The following is a 20,814-nucleotide window of genomic DNA, read 5'->3' as shown; positions in this document are numbered from 1 at the left end:
TAGAGTCATGTTATTTCAAGTCAAAAATATTCTCCTGAAAGTTGTTAGATACCGGTAAATAACCGGCACGACTTATTGTGAAAGGAAAAGTATGATGTACACGGGAAAGCCACTACTAATTTAATATGGAGGGCATGTATTTTGAATTAAAAAAATTAAAAATATGATTAAAAATTGCAGCCCGGTATTGTGACGATGTCATAATAAATAATTGCTCGTTTTCTTTCTTTTTTAAAATAGAACTCATCTCTATCTTAAAACTAAACTTTTTGTCATTTTATAGTAATTAATGTAATTTTTTTTAAAATAAAATCTTATAACAGATGATGTCACACATAATTTTGAATTTGACCGGAAAAGTTATACAACTCGTTGCTGAATATTTTATTTTAGTTATTTCTATATTTTAATATTGATAAAATTAGATGAATCAGAATTAAGTGAAATTAATTAATAATATTAAATAATATCAAAGCGAAGACTTTTGCTATTATTTCAAATTTAATGAAGAAATAGAAACAAGAGTAAATTGCCTATTTCATTAAATCTTTACACGAAAGATCCGAAAAGCAAAGTTATTCTCCACGACTCATTAATTAATACGTATTCATGCTAGAAAAATAACAATATTTTAAATTATTTATTCACAATATTTTCCTTTTGATGTTTTAATGAAATGTTTTCATTAATGTTTAATTCAATGCTAATATCGTATATTTAAGTTACATTTTTATTTTAAATACAAATGGTTTTTAATTGAAAAATGTAAAATTTGAACAATTCAACACACTACTAATTTTGAACTGTTATATAACTCGCCAAAACAACATAAATAAAATTAGGAAAAACATCAAGAAAAGATATTATATATAATATTTTATTTATTAGGAATAACATTAATCAATATAAGCCTAAAAATATTTTCAGTTTTCAGCAAAATTCAATCAACGAAAGAGCAAAGGATTACATAGGAAAAAGCGGATAATCTTTGGAGAATTGTTATCATTAAATTTTTCAACAGAATCTGGCATAGCATCACTACAATATGTAATGTTTGCCAAGGGACAACAAATTTGACCTTTTAGATTTCTTCCTTTTTATATTTACACTTTTGTATAAAATCAATACGTTTCGTCTCCAAACATTATATTATTTAATATACCATCGCTTCGCTAATTAAGAAATTTTAAATGTCATTTTCTTCGGTATAATTTTCTAATTATTCCTTTATTTGAGCAGAAACTAATTATTCAATACTAATGAATTCATTTGTCACTACATTCATTACTAGTTGATATATTATATAGCAATATTTGATATATTACCCAATGCATCACTGCCTTACTAATAACATCGGCTTCACTTAAATGTTTCACGTCTAACGCTTTATAATTATTTATGCTTAACTCGAATTTTATGTTTGTTTACATTAATCTTTATTTTATTATAATTATTTATATAATTTAAAGTTATGAATATATTACGCTTTATTATACTCATAGACGTAAATAAATTTTGTCTTTTAGTATTTATAAGATGTACTTTAGTTGTCTACATATATACACGAACATATATAATTAATTTGAATACATTTTAATTATTTAGAGACATGATTTTACATATCCAAACTTTAATTAGAGAAATAGTCGTAATTTAATTTTACGCGCGCCACACGCGCTGTTGAGTTTTGATTGGCTGTCGAATCTAAATCTTAATATAAAATTAATATTATTTCATTTACTATCTATTAAAAATAAGAAAATTCTCTAAATGTAAGCATTTTAAAAGATATAAAAGTAGATAAAAAGGGTTTATTTTTGTTTTCAAATCTGATGCAAAGCGACGCGCTGGAGCGTCAACATACACGTGTTTAAAATAGTGTTGAGGTCTCTCGCGTCACGTTTCGCGTCGCATTGTAATCTGTCTCGTTGTTCTGTTCCGACTCACTTCGTAACCTTTCATGCCGTTCTGGCACGACAGATTACAAAGCGACACAGAACAAGAACGAGCGACGCGACAGCTTACGACATTACATCCTATCATATTTTCTGTTCTATACTACCTTCTATAAGCTATCGTAGGATAGAATACAGAATGTAGTATATGATAAATTGTTTTGAATTGTGTGTTCAATCATAGAATTGAAACGCGCCTATATAAGTTTAGCACGTGGTCTGTTCTACATCGCTTACCAATATGGCGTCGCATCGCGGTGCGTCGCATTTCTGTTTATTATCTAAGGCTGATTGTATCAGTTGGTGTTGATAGATTGACTTTCTAAAATTTAATTATATTAATTAAATAAAATACAGTATAATATTTTCGTATTTCATTTAAGAAAATCTGGAAAATTTTTAAGGAAACGAAACGACAAAGTTTACCTAAATATCTACTCTTAATAATATTGTTCGTTAGTAATGTATTATTTAAATTCCATTATACACAACAATAGCCTTTATTAACATTAATGCGACGAATGAAGAGCACGGAGCGAAACAAAATTACTTAGTTTATTTCATTTAATAAAGCAAATTAAATAAGGAAATCAAGTCTGTTAATATTTAGAAGTAAATTTAATAAGTGTCAAGTTAAGAATGATATTTAGATATTTTCAAATATTCTAACTTCTACTTCAATTATCTTTAATGTCATTTATTAACTTCAAAAGCTTTTATTCTATGTAAATAATTGTGAAATAATAGTGAATAATAATAAAAATCATTACCTTAAACAATTATAACGCGATATATAACCGAAAAAAATATATTAATAAATCGATATTTTCATAATTTTCATTTATTTACAACCAGTGAAGCATATCAAACAATTTAATTAAAAATTAACTAGTGACATTCATAACTTGATTCGCGGTATAATTAAACATTCTTAAAGGTAAACTGTTCAATGATGCATTGCTGTCAATTTAACATTGAAAATTCTTTATTTTTTAATATTTTTTTCCTTCTCTTTGATGACTTTAATACTCAGCCTAAACCAATTTTGATCCTATTCATGGTCGAATGAATATCTCGACGCATAGATTGCTCGTTTCGGCATTATCCACATATGGTTAATCGAACCATCTGTTCAGAAATTGTAATTTCAAAACTGTCACTTTAATTATATTAAGTAAACTTAAAGAACTTATATTTTTATTTACACCATGCTTTAATGCATGAAAAGTGAAGTAAATCTTATTAAAACTTATAAGTTTTCAAATTGCAAATTATCATGTAATTATTTAAATATAATTTTGAAAGTGTGAAGTAATGTATATTGATTTTTCTATAATTTTTATGTGTAAAAGTAATTATTTTTATTAAATTTTCGTATTTTAATTTGATTTAAAGATAAAAGATGGCGACACGTGTTTTAGTGTAATTTTATTTTTGCTATTATTCATAAAATTGAAAAAAATAATTAATTAAATTAATGTTTTAAAATGTAAATTAATACTTTATATTAATAAAATAATTACTACATTTGAAAAAGTAATTTATGAAATATTTTCATAATTTATGTTAAAAAGTATAAACGTTTAATAATTACAAGAAAGTGTTAAGCATTTATTAAATAGGAAAAACAAGGACATTGGAAATTATAAAAAGAACTTTATTTCAGTATAAAAAAGGCTTAAAAGAAAGGTAATATAAAATATTTAAATATTTTCTCTGTACACGATATAGTAGCCTGAGTTGAAACTAGATGGCGGTACGAATCAGTACGTCTTATCAATACGAATGTTGGATACGTCCATTATTATTAAAATACTTTGTACTTGTAATTTCTGTAAATATTTATATAATTATTAATTTTTTAATGATTATTTTAAGTATTTTAACATATTAAAATAACAAAACTTCATTTACTATTTAAGAAGTCTAAACAGTGCATCACTGTTCTAAGTTTTAAGTATTGAATATATTTTATTACATATATATTTATATAATATATTTACTTAAAAAATAAATGCTTACATTTAAGACCTGAATATTATTATCCCATGTTTACATTAACTATAAATTAAAAACTAAAAAAAATTACAGCCAAACCTGTAAACAACAGCCACCGACAGGAACATTAAAAATGAGAGTTGTCCGTTGTTTGCAGGTTATTTTGTATTTATTTTTTGCTGATAAAAGATCCTGGATAAATGGCTGCCGTTTAGAGGTAGCCGTTGTTGGCGGTTCGATTGTATTATATTTAATTTTAATATTATACTAATTAAATTATTACAAAATTAAAACTGGGTAAACAAGTAAATATTTATTAGCATTATAAACTTAATTATAATAATATATCATTTAGTCACGATTTAAATAAAAAATATCTGATAAAATTTAATAAATTTTCCTCATCTAACTGTAATGTATAATATTATAATTTAATTAAATGTTTTTAACAGAAATAATTTATAAAAATACACAAATTATATACATTATATGTTTATATTGATAGTAATAAGTTTAATGAATGAAATATAATCTTAACAGTGTAAAAATTTTCCAGTATAGAATTTATCTTGAATTAATTTACATTTACGATATGCTTTAGATACTGTATATCAGTTAACAGGTAATCAATATAGGAACAGTTACTATAGTAGCTATTAAATCTGTGATTGACAGATAATTAGATTGTTTCGCTTATAACACGCGGTACAAAGCCGAATTTTTATCCGAATTTGTATTAAAATAGACTGGGAGTCGAAGGAATTGTTGGAATACTTGTAATTTGTATAACTGTAGTTAATTTAGTAAATAAATGTCTAATATTGAGAAACTCTTATATCTGATTAAGAAAATTTAATCACATTTTACTACTTTAAACAACTTTAAAAACTATGTAAATTGAAATTCAAAATTCTTATAATTATTTCAGTTTTATTATGATTATAAATGTTATAAACTGAAATGCTTTTATTATTTACAAAGAAATTAAAAATATATTTACATATACTTACATCGTTTGAAATCACAGTAACGTTGCTGATCCCAAGTAATATTGGTGTTATTAAATTTCATTTTTTTAAAAAATTTGTAAAAACTACATTTTCAAAAATCTTTATTTTTAAACTGTTTGTCTGTCTGTTTTTTTTTCTTTTTTTTCTTTCTTTTTTTAAAGCTGGATGTTTTGATATTGTTTCACTAACTTCGAACATTTACAGCTGTGATTCGGTATACTGCAGCGATCTCTGTTGTTTAGGGGGTATTCTCCTGTTGCAAGAATATTCAATAGAAAATACAATGCAGGCAAGACCCACACCTGCTAATAAAAGAATGAAAAGTCCTCCTATTTTTCCTACATCCAGTTCCAAAGGAGTATTATTTGGTGTATTGGACTTAGGTGAGCACTTTCGACCGTCTTTGTTTCTCCACCACTTCTCTTTTAAAGCGTGTAACACTCCCTTTTCTTGAAGCTTTAAAATTGCACTCGAGAATAACTGAAGGTATGGTGATCCTTGATAACATAAAATAAAAAATTTTAAACAAATATGTAAATTAAGAACTCGTTAAATTACTGTTAATAGTCTTTTTATTATAAGCGAAATCAATTATATACCTATATTATGTGTTCATATAACAAGTAAAGTTTAATCGTGTAAACGGATATTTCACTAAAATACTTATCATAAAATTATTCAAAAATAATTATTTACTAATTTTTAAGGAAATAATAAAATAATGAGTTTAAAACAATGAAAAATAAATTAAAAACCATTATACTATATATCTGTATATTTTATATTTAGAATAAGATATATAAATAAAAATTAAATAATTTATAATTTTTTAAATCTTAGTGTTTATAAAATTTTTATTTTTTATGGCTAACCAATATATAGAAGTAAAGGAAAAAATAGCATATTGTTCGATATAAAAGATATTAGTAGACAATTTTGGCTATAACGTTTTCTACACCATTATTTGAATAATATAGATTTTGGTGAATAATTTCATACCAGATGGAGTGGCAATTCCATATCCTTTAGAATCCAACAGACCGCCTGTCTGCATGAGATTGCAATGTTTTTCAGTTACATACTCTATCGCCGCAGATTCCATAAAGAATGCGTAGTTCTCTTTCAGAACACGTTGTATTCCTTCCTCGACACTTTTGGTGAAAAGTGATGGTTGAACTGATTCCATTGTCGTCCACATTCTTTTATAAATCGGAACATCAGATGTCTGTTATCGAAAGAGGAAAGCAAAATGGGGTGTTTCAAGATAAAAGCAAAGTTTTTATAAAAAACACGTACAAATATAACAACAACTTTCAAAAACTTGACTTTTAGAAAGCTTTTATTATCGTTAACCGGAATAAATCGTAGAAATAAATTTATAATCGTCACTAAATTTTTGTTATTATAATTTACTTTTAATATATTTTAAGAGGGGAAAAATTATAAATAATACACAAAACACTTTTAAGATTGAAGTAACGTAAAAGAAATCGTTACTTTCATTAGATTTTTGATAAGATAAAATGGTGATCCTGAGATTTTCCAATGTTCATTCAGCAGATCAGATAACATTAGATAATGTTATTGTGACAAACTCCATACCATCGTTATTAGTTTTATATAAAAATAAAAGAAAGAAAATGAAAGAAAACTGTAGAAAACGATACTTTTTCCACTCTAATATAGTATTTATTCGCTATTGTTTCATATATATTCTTTATTTTAAAAAATGGTCAATGAGTCTAAATATATTCTCCTCCAGTAAGTAATAAATAAAGAATGATTAGACCAAGTTTATGTAGCATAGATACAGGATTAAGGTTGACAAATTGTCAGTTCGTGTTCGGAACAGCAATTTCTGTTTTATCTAATTATAAGTTTTTATTGCTTATGATAGAGGGTTTTTTTTTCTGTAAAGATGTATTACTGCAGAATATTGGAGTTATATCTAATAATAACAACAAAATTACAATATTGCATAAAATTTTAAACATTATTTATGTTATAGAATGTTTACTATATATTTTTTCTAACATACCTATAACAAATTTATTCGTAAATATAGTTAGATGCATTGCTTTTGTTTCGATTTATTTTATTCATGATAAATGGAAAAAGATGCATTATTCCTCTTACAGGACAGCGTAGTTTCTTGTATGAATTTTGAATATATCTCATTCAGAAAGTTTTTTATTTATCTTGACGTAGGATATATTTACTAATGCAAGAATTATAAAAAGAACTAAATTTTTCTTTCTAGTTGAACAAACAAATAGAAAAATCAAATTTTTTAGAGCCAATTTTTAATATTAAAATCAGTTACACCGAAATGTATTTATTTATTAGCAAATACTCCAATTATTTTATTGATAAATTTAAAATCTTATCTCTTTTCACTTAAAATATACTTTAAAATAAATTAAAATGATGCGATAGTTTAGGAAGAAAACTAAGGAAGAAAATATACTTTTTATTTCTTAATAGTATAAAAAAGAGAGCTGGAAATTTATTACCTTAAAATATGTAGCTGTCGAACCTCCTTCTAGACATCCATAACGGATATTAGATTGTTTTTCCAAGTCTTCCACAGTAAGGATGGGAGAAGACATCCTTTGTGCTGTAAGAAAAGCTGCTAAATTGGCTGTGTACGATGATAGGGTGATGAGAGTGAAAAACCACCAAATTATTGCTAATATTCTGGTAGACAAACTCCTAAATTAAACATTAAATTCTTGTGATATCAATAAAATAATATTGATAATTTATATTAAAATAAATAGTTAATTAAAATCCATTATATTAAAATAAATAGTTAATTAAAATCCATTATATTAAAATAAATAGTTAATTAAAATCCATTATATTAAAATAAATAAGTTAGTTTATATAAATGCATTTATTTATACTTTCTTTTAAATGAATGATTTTAAATAAATGATTCATACCTCGGTGCTAAATTCGAACTTTGTTGAGTAAATGAACCGACAGTGAACCAAAAACTGGCTGATAAATTGAATTGGTTCTCTAGAACAACCCTTTCCGGGTCATTCCTACGTTTTCTAATCCATTCGTAAGGAGAAAAACGAGCAACTACGTAGAGAACAAGGCTGACAGTAAGATAAGATGTTCCTATAGCAACCCATACTTCTAGAGATAATGGTGATAGAAAGGTGAACAAATGAGGTACTTGGTTGTCAGAATGTCTTAGGAGAATACTGATACCCACGTTCATGAAAGGCATAGTGAAATCAACTGCTTCTTCTCGTTCATAAGTAATTGTTAAATCTCCTACAGCAATATCTGCCTCCTGAATAAATCACGACAAATTGTATTAACGATAATGATTTGCATGTAATATTAAAATACAGTTAATAGGACTACAAGGTTCTTATAAAAATTCCATTTATCGTTTATTAATATTTCAATTATCCATTACTTAGATTTTAACCATTAAATTCCTTATAAAAACATATTGACGATAACGAGAATGTCATTCATAAACTTTTTAAATAAAGTAAAATTTCTTTAAATTATATGTTAAATATGGATTTAAAATCTATTTTTACATCAGGATCCTTAAATTATTCAATGTAAAGTATAAATTTTATTATTATTTGTAAAATCTTTAATAATATCAGACATTAAAATATCTCGTGTAATTAAATTGAATTGATAATGCGATAAAAATTATATATTTCATACTGTAATTTATTTATATTATTATTTAATAAATAATTGTTTTTAATATATTTTTATTGAAAAATGTTAAATAATTACAACTTTTAAAAGATAAATTTCACTTTTCCTGTCACACAAGATTATGATAAAATTTAAAAATTTATAGCATTTTTCGTGTATTTTAAATATAATTTTACATTAATAATTCAATTTTAAATATTAATATATATTAAATAGATTAACTAATTACAAAATAATTATTCTATACGTCATTTTTATTATATAAATATAATTTTAAAGAGAATATAAACCGTGCGATTAACTTAATTCAGATAAATGAGATTTTAAAGATGATTTCTTACACTAATAATAAATATTAAATAAAGGATTATAATTAATTACGTTAAATAATTTTATTTTTAATTAAGTTAATATTAATTTCTATTACGAAAAATATATTAAAACAAGTGTATAACGATTAACGTCTTAAAAGTATAAGTTAATAATAAAATTAAATATAATTTCTCATACTTCTTACACGTTTGAACCCTTATTAAGTAATGCTTTTATAGATTAATTTGTTAAAAATAATAATAAAAGTATATTAAAATTTGTTACTTGGATATCAAATATACTAATGGGCACATTAATAATACAGAATATCTTTTATATAGCAATTTTTGATCATAAAAAAGGGAAGTTGGAGAGTTTATATTTAATGAAAAGTAAAGTTCTGGAGCAGCTTTTTTCATTAACTCGGAAATACTCCTTCTGTAGAGAGGTGAGAGTAACGAGATGCAGATGTAAAGTCTTCAGAAATATAATATGTTAATGAAATTATTATTAAATATTAAAATTGTAATGACTAAACTTTATCTGCTTAAAAGGGAAATTAATTATTTATTATAATTATCAATTTTTGAAGCTATGAAATAAATAAATTAGTTTATATGCGTGATATTTATAGCTAAAATATCTAGGCACTAAAAATCGTATGAATAGTTATAAAAAATCATAATTTGTAATTTGAGCAGGGTCGGATTTGTACATAAGCTAAACAAGCTGATGCTTAATCTCACATTTTTACATGTATTATTATTTAATGAAGGATTGAAAAGCCAATTATAACTATAGCTTATTATTTTGTAGTATTATTTTTTAGTGCCTAGATGTCCCAGCTCTAATTATATTATAAACAAAATACGTATAATCACTTGCAATACGTGTAATTCAAACCAAAATATTACGTTAAAATGATATAAAAATATATTAAATCTTTTATTTATAATATATTCATATATCTAACAACAGATTCTAAAAAAATTGATTTCTTTGGTATAAGAAAACAAAAATTAGAAAAAATATATAAGTGTGTATTTTATCTTAGACAAAATACAGCGCAACGCTTACCCTGTCAATCAACTGACGTATCATTCCATTCCATTCTCCTATTTTATTTTTACTTCCATATCTGTTGTCTCTTACCAAGCTGATTTCATATCTAAATCCAAAAACTCTAGAGATCTCTTTGAGCAAGTCGATGCAGTAACCTTGGAATCGATCGTTACCTTTTAAATCTGCATTGGTGTTCTTCACAACAAATGGAGGATGCTAAATTCAAAAGAAAAAGTTTATTTCAAATCCAAACAGAACATTCAAATATTTAAAAAATTTTACTTGAATTTTCTATTTTTTAAACCAGATTGAATTCATAAATTTATTATTATTTTCCATTTGTTGCTTTGTTGTACTCTGTAAATTGTCCATTAGACTGTATGCCTTACAAAATAAACTTAAATTATAAAATATTCAATTATTTTTAAAGTGTAATTTTAATTATATTAATTAAACATTAAATTGCTACAATTATTTTATTAACTAATAAAGTAAATAATATTTTTAAAATTTAATAATAATAATAGTCACTGTTATTATTAATAATACAAGATATGTTGACAAAATTATTAAATTGCTTATAATAAAAGTTGTTTTGGTTTATAATAAAAATTGTTTAGCGCAATCGATGCAAAGTTGCTTAACTTTAATGCTTTTATAATTAATGGAGAAATGCAGAAAGATTTAAAATTAATCTCACTTTAGGCATAAATTTATTATTTAACATTTAATGCAGTAATGTAATATTTTAAATTTTGTTTCATTTACTACTTTAGGTGAATTTAATGTGCGCAAAAGTAACTTGAAAGTTCTTCGCTTCAGCTGCAGTATGAGATGAATAATGAAAGATGAATGCCATGTGTTGCCATTATATAGATTTTAATTAAAAAAGAACAGAATTAAAAGAAACTTTAACCTATAATATCTAAGTGTAGCCTACTAGCTATTGGAAAAATAAATGGTGATTGCAGAGCGAGTTTATTTTTACAGCTGTATGCAATAACAAAGAAGAAAATAAACACGCCTTTCCAATTTCCAGAAACAAGATTTTATAAATTATATAAATTAAAGAAGTCAGTTTCTTCCTTCTATAATAATTGTATAAATGTGCACAGTTTCTTCTTTAGAAACACGAAACAAAGTTTTAAGCAATAGAAATACAAAAAAGAATAAGAGAAGAAGTCGGTTATTTTTCCTATTATTATTTTCTATAATAGCTTCTTGATGAACCTGTTATTCAAGTGAAACTATTTTATTTATTTTTAAGCAATATACAATAGTCCTTATTCACAGTAAAAAACTTTATGTTTATATTGATCTCGGATCCATCAAAACATGAAATCATTTATCAGTTGTATTTGGTTGGAAATCTGGTTGTCCTGGACAGATGCCAGATGAATGAAACTTAAACCATTTTTAATATCAAACGCGTACCATGGGTAGAAACAAGATCCCAAGTCTTTATACTAGATCTTTATCGCATGATAAATGTGATCATACTGTACGAAGGAAATATCGATCACAACTTGTGACTAAGCGTTACTATTTTAACTTTCGATCACGATTCCAGAAGAAAAACTCTATATTTAATTAAATTTATGTACAAATTTAAAAATCGATGTATACGCAGCGCGAAACGAATAATGTTGTGTAATTTGTATCCGAAATTAAAAGATTGCATTTTAAACGCATTTTTGGGAAATATAACGATGCGCGCGTACAGAGTACATTAATTACAAGAGACGAGAACTTTTGCTGCAAAGAAAAATAGCGTACGTAATAAGTGAGGTATTAGCAGCTGTTAGCCTCTTACAACAGTGTCAATTGTGACCAACAGATGGCTCTGCTGTCGTGACACTCACGACGATCGTTGTTACCCTTAAGGTCTTGTTTCGTAAGATCTGCGTTATATCTCCGAATGCTGAATAAATTTCCCTCGTATAGTTCACTCCCTTTAACGTATTCCACGTCCCGACCTAAAAATAAAAATAAAATCTGTATTATAGTCGTAAGATTTTCATTATCAAGCAAAAATAAATACACATGAAAATAATGGGCAGAAAAGTTATTATAAAGGAATACCAGCGTTGAAAATTATTATTCGTTTCTGCCTTTAATTTTGTTCGGATTTATAGTTAAATAACAATTAATTTTTTTCTTGTTAAAGTTAAAAAAATTAATTAATATGAATTCACTTTGTTTCGTTTGTTACCTTTGTAACTACTCCTTTGTGTAATTCCACAATATCTAATGTAACGTCATAACGTTGTCCTCTGTCGTTAAATTTGACGTCACCTGTCAATCCCTCAATGTGAATCTGATAAAATTAAAGTTGGAAATTAATTATTCATTTAAGACAAATAATTAGACAATTAATTGGACAATGGAATTATAATCTAATCAATTTGTTATTTTATCATATCATAACACAAATTTAAACATTGTATCAATATATGCCAAAATATTTACATTTTAAAATGCTAAATTATACAAATTTTTAATCAGAATGATTTTCAAACAATAATGATAATAATTGTACAAGCAAGTCTAAACTTACGGAATAATTTGTAATTTTTTTTTCCAGATATGAATTATGTATTCTCTATAACGAAGATTTACTCGTATGTAACATCGATTTCTTGATGAATATTCAAATATTGTCAAGGTAAAAGTTAATAAATCAATATGAAAGTCAAAAGTGCAGAAACGGAACCTCTTATTCAGAATCAAGATTTGATCGGTTAGGTGGTTTATTCACTGTTGTTACATTGTCAACAACTTGACAGTTGATCGAATTTTACTACAACTCACTTCATAATTCAAAAATCTATTGGCATCTCCTCTTTTCATCGTTGTTAACATGTATATTGAAGTCATCATTCTTTTTTGATCAGAAGTTTAAACTTCATAAATATATTCTGATTGAACTTTTACATTAAATAATATATTATTAAACATTAATAACTAATTTATAAACCTAAGATTATCAATAACTTAACATTGTTTAAATTTTCGGTTTATGTAGCATTTATTTATTTACAATTAGGAAATGTAAGTAAATAAGACAAGAGATTTTCTCCTTATAAACCAAAATTAAATACAATATTGTAAAATGAATATAAATATTGCATATAAAACTAATAATACTTTTAAATAATTTGCAAATTTCTGTACATTTTAAATTAGATTTTTCATTTTTAATTCGTATGTTTAAAATTTAGCAAAGTGCCAAAGAAATGTAAAATTCGTACATTGCACAGCATAGAAATCTAACTCTTACAAACAGTTTAGATAAATAAATATTTCTTATAAAGATTATAATAGTAATTATTTTTTTATAATAAAAAATTTGGTAAAACTTTTTACGCCAAAAGAAATCTTTGAAAAATTTTGAAGAAAAATTTACAAATTTATCTTCATGGCTTCTTTGTTGATTATGTTTCTTTTTCTGGAATAAAAACATCTCTCTTCATCAAACTTTTTCTTTCAACAAAAGATCGCATTTCTTCTTTTACTTACTTTTTTCCCCGGAAACGGTTTTCTACTTGATAGCTACATGTAATTAGTTTTAGTTTTAAAAGGAAAAAAGAACATTTCTTATGATTGAAAGAAATTTCAGTTTTTCTTAACTCTCAAAGGAATATACATATATATAAAAAAATTAATCCAAAATTAAGGATTCAAGTTAATATAATTTGATGAATATAGATTAAGATTGTAAGATACCTTTGGTCGAAGGAACTAATTAAATCTTCGGTTTGTACAATGTAGCAGATTAAACGATAAAATTAATTATTTGACATCTTAGGTGCCTTCACCAAACTTAGATATTTTGAGGACAGTAAAAATTAGAAAACGTCTCCAGTGACAAATGATATAACATTAACAGACAATAGCTACTACTGCCACATAGAAAAGAAACCGAGCAAAAAAATTCAATTTTAACTTTCGCAAGTTTTCAGTAATAATTTAACCCCAACTTACCATTTTCATGTAACTAACCACAGACCTCCCATAAGTTGTAACTTTAGACCGCGTGCATTCAATTGGGAAAATTTGGATAGGTTGGCTCTGATCCAGATCTTGAAGAGCTTGAGAAAATAAGAGTATGGCGTCATATAGTAGAGCCGTATCGGTCTAAAATTAAAAATAAATTACAGGAAAATAAACATTTCTCGTATTTATAAGAGTATAATGTCAACATTTTATATTTTTTAGAAAAATCTTTTAAAATATATTACAAACGGTTCGAATAAAACGTTAGAAGTTTTATGAATGAGTCGCTTAAATTCGCTTCTTGCCGCATTTTCTTAAAAATAAAAATACCCGTTTAATCAACAGAAACATTGCTAAATGAAATTTTTAAAATAGACGTTAGGGAGTAAAGATTAAATCTCAAAATTAGAGTCGAACTCCAAAGCATCATTAAAACCACCGACATATTTACAGTATAGATCCAACACCGAAACTTTAGCAAAGTTTCTGAAAGATCCAATAGATTTCTACCAATGTCATATGATCTATAGTAAGGATATTTTTCCTTTAATCTCTTTCCTATAGGAAATAGAATACAAGTCGGTTATATCCGATAAAAACTTTTTTATGGTGGTAGAGTGAGAGCTGAATTTACTGTAATAGTGTCTTGGTTGAATTCCTCTTGTAATTTGATTCGGATGAAATATAAAATTAAATTTCGATAAATGATATTGCTTAGCAGGCGCATAAATCAATACATTAATAACGTATCACGTGTAACACTTTCAATAAATTTTATAAAAGTAATATTTTCGATATTAAGTGAAGATTATTTAGATTTATTATTTTTACTTTTTAATAAATTAAGAAAAAAATAAGAGATTTCTATTTATAAAACTAGTTTTTACTTGAAGGCAAATTAAAATATTTTAATAAAAATAACCTTTAACACGTGTCTGCTTTTATCTGGTCTTCCGTATCTTAATTCCCCAAATATCCAATCTCTTATGACGTTTGCTACTTGTTGACGCGAAGGATCTACCAAGCGAAAAGCAGTAATATTTGATCGGCTAGAATGAAATTCTTTGAAATCTAATGTATGAAAGTCCTAAAAATAAATAAAATATTAAATTAATATATATATGAATTCATTCACTTCACGTTATTAATGCGGAACTTACCAGTGAAGTTATTATGTAATTATGATATTCTGTCAACATGCCAACTTCTTGAGCCTGAATTATAATATTACTTTTTAAACATTATTTGTAAAAAACGCATTTCTTTTAAACTTAAAAAATTTTAAACCATCTTTACGAAAATCAACTCTTAATTAAATGTTCTTTCTATAGTTTTTAGTACAGTATTGTACTAATTATTTACATACTCGTATATTAATTAAATTTTTAAACATTCCTGAACAGGTTATTCATAATTTTTTAAAAGGTTTTAAATTGTTTTTCTTGCTTCCAGAAGTTAAATATTTCACGAACATCTTTCTAAACAAGTCTAATCAATTCAATAATTTTTTAATACCTTAACATGTCTTTTATAAAACTTTTCCTTCTTTTATTAAAAGAACATGTTTCTGATTTCAAATGCAAAGTTTATTTCGCATTTACATCAATAAGCAAGAGTTTTTTAATAAATAAACTTGTTAAATTTAAATTTCGATTTAAAAAAATATAAGCATTTACAAGAGGGATATTTGGCATTTCACTCATTATACTCATAAAATGCATCTATTTTAATATCTGACAGTGAATGTAAAAATGATTAATTGACTATAAATATTTCTGTAAATTCTTCCGGGAAGATGATTAAACTTCTCATTTTTAAAGAAAATTTAGCATTTTAAACTCCAAGTAAATTCAATTTAAAAATTTGAATCGAAGTCAATATGCGGCTTCGAATTGCTTTTTTCTTATGAACAATCCTTAAAAACCTAATCAGAAAAAAACTATAAAATTTAATTAAATAAATTATCTTAATTAACGTTCTAAACAGCTTATTAATTCTGAAATGATAATATTTAAATAAATGAATACAATAATGTTAATAAATTAGATTTTGCTTTATAAATTTGACAAATCTTATTTTCCTTTTGTTAATTATTTGATATACGTTTTATTGTATTCAAATTATATCTTTCTTACTCTTTCCTCCATAATTATATTATCGTTAGTAATATAATTAAAATAGTATTTAATGAAGTTATTCCTCAATAAGATTATTGTTTAATTGAAACTTTAAATTATAAGAAGAAAAGAAAAAAGATTTAAAATTTTCATTGAAATTTTACGAATTTTAATGAAGTTTCCTTTTAAAGCATTATGTCTGTTATTTTATTTCATCAAAAAATTTACAATTATATATAAAATTTAAATTTTAAATTCAAATTATTAAATTAAATAAAACAATTTAATTATAAATTAAACATGTCAGAATGTAGATATGATGAAGGGTGGTGTCGAGGTAAGACTAAGAATGAGAGGACTAAAAAGGAATGTACAGTACGTCAGAGCACAACACGCGTTCAAACTGTAGTGAGGACCGGAGTACCACTTCCCCTTAACAGAGTTCACATAACTCCACTCACCCCTCGCATAGCAGAGGAGAGGGCGCGACAATTTCAAGGGTAAAGGTCACATTCAAAACTTCCTAACAAAACATAACTAATTCAATTTTTAAATTAATATTATATTCTATTAGTTTTCAATAATTTTGATGTTTTTATTGAATAAAATAAGATAAAAAATTGAGAAATGATTTACAGAATTTAAGAACCAGCTTTTAATGTATCAAAATATACATTTATTCGCCCTTAAAATAATTATTATTTCGTTATTTTATATAAGTTTATAAGTACCAATTACATACATTAATTATATCTATTTATACAAACGAGGATGTTCGTTTGTTTGTTCGCTATGCACACCTAGGCAATTCGACCAATTGCTATTTATATACTTCTAACTTAGATAATATCTTACGTCCCACTCTAAATTATTGATTAATTTCTATATATCAATTAACTTGTATCTACATTTGATTTGCTGGCTTTACATATAGCGCTATCTATTGGCAAAAAATTTAAGAAAATAATAAACTAAATATTTAAGTCTTTTAACAATCCAACGCTTTTCCGTTATGAAAGTTCGTTATAATAAACCAGGGCGGAAATCGCTCGCCTAGCGATTCCAAACGCTACACACGCCATTACGCCATTACTATGACAGGTAGCACATTGCACTTGCCTGTGTAGTTTAGTAGTGTTTTGTCTCTGTATATCATACTTTTCCTCTTAGTAACAGAATCGTGCTAATCATCTAACTCCGTTCAGGGAAAAATATTTTAATTGAAACAACATGAATTACACTACAAACAGGAAGTTCGTGTATAGTTAATCTGGGTCTACTGCTCCTCAGCTTTCTACTAGGTGTTCTCAACATCATCTATCTAACTCCTTTCTCGTGATAAAGGGAGAACAGACTCAGATGGATGATAGTGAGTTTTATAGGTCTACAATTTCTTCAAATTGCAGCATAATAAATACCCTCCAGTAACAGAGTGGATAAAACCACCGAACACCAGTAGTCGGTCGTTGGTTCGCGCATCGCAAATGGCACTGGGTTTTCTAGGTTTTCTTCACGTTAGTAACACCTAAATAGTGGCCAGCTTTACATAAAAGTCTTTCTGGGATGCATCATCCTTGGCAGATTGCTCATATGTCGCGTTTCCGTAACCAAATAAACAAATCAATTCTCATACTTTTTCAATAACCGTGATATTTACGAGGACATACTTAACTACCACGAAACCCCGCTCCTCTCCTGGTTTAATCTACTGACAAACACATTGCCCCAAACTTCTTTCACTGATACTGCTTAAGATGTTCTAACGTTTAGCCAAATTAATATATTATACGTGCGACGATTTTAAGGACAACGTAGGGCTAGAAATTTTTTTCTGTGTCGATGTTTATTTTTTCATATTTATTATCATGGCGACATTGCTTCATTCAAAATTTCCTGCAGTTGTAGTATGTGTAATGTTCATATTATTCACATGTTGATTCTTACTGTCAAACCTGCTTCCACTATTCTAATGCCACAACTTTCAAAAGTTTCCTTTACTTAGATGTTTTTGGTGAGCTTTATTTTTTCAACTTGGTTCTACCAATTTTTTACGGAATCACGTAAAAGCAATTATTGTTGCATTTTTTACAAGATTTATTTATTTATTTAAACAAGTCTTACATCAAGTCTTTCGGACGTTAAGGTTAGCAATTTCGATCGCATGCGGGGCCATCACAACCTATACCACAGGACCACTTTTCAAATATTAATAGTAAATCAGTATTAATTAATAGTCGTTGACTCCCGGTAGGAAGACTACTACTACTTTTGTTCGAATTCATTTCAACTTCTATCTGCAACAGCCCTTCTTTCTATCGGACCCACCGGTGGGTGCCATTCGAATAGGAAAATTACATAATACGAGGCTACCGGAGAGCACAAAATATATTTTAAGTGGTTTTCGACGGTGCCGAGTTTAAATATTTGATCCGTTTTTCGCGAAATTTGATTCGTTGTTGGATCACCATTTGATATTCGGCTGTGAGTTAACATTAGAAAAAAATACGATATGTTAAATTTTTTAAGATATCGTATTTTCAATTAGAGTCTACTTGACCGATGAAATTGTGCCATTTTGTCGTAAAAAAACTTATTATAATAGAAAATAATTATTTGAATTTAAAATAATATAAATTATAATTATACTAAATAAATAAGTAACAAAATAATGTGCTATCAATACTTAAGGCATCTTGTAACTAAAAACGTCGCAATACATTTACATACTGTATAAGAAAATTTGAAACGTTTCAGAATATATAAAGAATGGATAATGCAACTGTCTATTTATGATCAATATAACAACAATCAACGAGCTTTACATGAATAATATAACGCTGTTTCTTATGTGGTGTTTGGATTTTCGCCAAACTTAGTTTAAAAAATCGAAACTTTTTCTTAATCTTTATTAAATCGCTATGCATTTAGTAGGTTTGAAATCTGTAAATACATAAGTTATATATATTAATTTCTACATTAAATCATTATTTTTAATGTACAGACTTTCCTATATATTGTTTCATTTTCTTATAAAGTATAGCTTATCTAAAATAATATTGCTGATACATTAAATCCAGGACGTGATTATATAAAAAGAGAGAAATAGATAAGTTAATATATTCGTTTCTAGAGATACAGATGCCAAAATGGGAAAGTTTGTCCTAAAAACAGAGTGAAGTTAGTATATTTATTCCTTATAATCACAATGATGTGATATAAATTAAGGTTTTATAGTTATATTAAAGTATATAAAAAATGCTCACGAGAAAAAGTAATAATATTCGTGTTAGTAATAAAATATATTTTATATAGTCAGTGAATATTCCTATTGCATGTAAAAAGGGTTTTTTACAGTGTTATCTAAAAACATTTTCTTTTTGATAAAAATGTTAGGAATCTTTTCTTTAGTTATATCTACTGTACCAGTACATATATAAATTATATATATTTAATAAAAGTTTAAAGGTAAAGTACTGTTTAAAATTAAATGATGAAATTTGAAGACTCAATATAATGCTAGTTTTAATGCAATACATAAAAGACTTATCTAATATTAAGTCAAAATAGGCAGAATTCTTAAACTCTGTTCACTACTGAGATTAAAAGAGTAAGGACAATGCTAACTCTGAAGTAATTTTTATAAAAATCAATTGAAAGCAAATATTTAACATCTCCTATTATAAATTCGCATGCAGTTTCTTATAATATATAAATATATTTTAAAGTATGCGAAAAAACAGCATAGAATTTAATTAGACTGATATAAACTGATGTTGGATAGCAAGAAGTTTTGTAGCATCTCACCCATAGGAACAACATGGAGAAAATTTTACCTTAAAATGAATAAAAAATAGTACGTTTGTAATGTAGTTTTCGCATTCATACTAGAATTTTTCAATGCTAATCATAGAGTTAACTTAACTATGTATATATAAATTCTCTTTGATATACAGATACAGAACTATTAAATTTACAACGTAAAATAACTATTTAAGTTCACGTATAACAAATTTGCTGAAAAAATTTTTAAATAAATCCTCGAGTTTTTTTCAAAGTTTTCTTTCTTTTAACACTAAATCGATATTCTGTATTTTACAACTCTTCAATTATGAAAGATGAATTATTGAATGAAAATCGATTCGGTTTATTTAAAAGTGAAATTATTTTTAGATCAAAGAATTATTCTTTTTTTTTAGAAATTTATTAAGAAAATATTTATACTGATAAATTGAAATATAGCCGACTTAAGTGTAGAATGTATTTTATCCAACTGAAAAGCAAGCAGTACAATTTTCTTGAATAAACAATAAGTTAATGCATTATTCACTAAGGAAATGAATAAGCCTACATTATCTATTTTCAAATATCTTTAAAATTTTATCTATAATTTAATAACAAAGATAGTTTAGGATGCATTAATAGATATTGTAAAGAATAGCGTATGAATTGTATTCGGTTGAAATTTTTTCGATAAGGACGTTAAGATTGTTAAAATGATAAGTATCATGTTGGACCAAAATAGTTGAGAAAAGGATTAGACATAGATTATGCTCTCGATATTCTTATCTGGAGGAATAAAAAACGCGAAATGTTACATTAATGTAGTTGTTTGTTGGAAACTCTATAAATGATTATACTTGTTAATCTCGATTAATCTTTAAAGAT

General features: G+C 25.8%; 1 protein-coding gene across 1 annotated transcript in view; it reads right to left on the bottom strand.

Moving 5' to 3' along the window:
- Positions 1-3,591: 3,591 nt before the first annotated feature.
- Positions 3,592-20,814, bottom strand: part of LOC136974849 (glutamate receptor ionotropic, kainate 2-like) — a 60,580-nt gene continuing 43,357 nt past the window's right edge. The window contains exons 5-15 of the mRNA XM_067269829.1: positions 15,193-15,246; positions 14,955-15,119; positions 14,021-14,173; positions 12,249-12,353; positions 11,914-12,012; positions 10,052-10,252; positions 7,909-8,270; positions 7,477-7,675; positions 5,963-6,188; positions 4,964-5,460; positions 3,592-3,787 (exon numbers count right to left, since the gene is read on the bottom strand). Coding sequence (XP_067125930.1) covers positions 5,162-5,460; positions 5,963-6,188; positions 7,477-7,675; positions 7,909-8,270; positions 10,052-10,252; positions 11,914-12,012; positions 12,249-12,353; positions 14,021-14,173; positions 14,955-15,119; positions 15,193-15,246 — 1,863 coding nt within the window. The 3' untranslated portion in view covers positions 3,592-3,787; positions 4,964-5,161. The remainder of the gene's footprint in view (positions 3,788-4,963; positions 5,461-5,962; positions 6,189-7,476; positions 7,676-7,908; positions 8,271-10,051; positions 10,253-11,913; positions 12,013-12,248; positions 12,354-14,020; positions 14,174-14,954; positions 15,120-15,192; positions 15,247-20,814) is intronic.

This window comes from Centruroides vittatus, unplaced genomic scaffold, assembly GCF_030686945.1.
Source record: "Centruroides vittatus isolate TY-2023 unplaced genomic scaffold, ASM3068694v2 contig_357, whole genome shotgun sequence".
NCBI classification, from domain to species: domain Eukaryota; kingdom Metazoa; phylum Arthropoda; class Arachnida; order Scorpiones; family Buthidae; genus Centruroides; species Centruroides vittatus.
The sequence above is the reverse complement of the archived record's forward strand: the minus strand, read 5'-3'. Positions and strand labels throughout refer to the sequence as shown.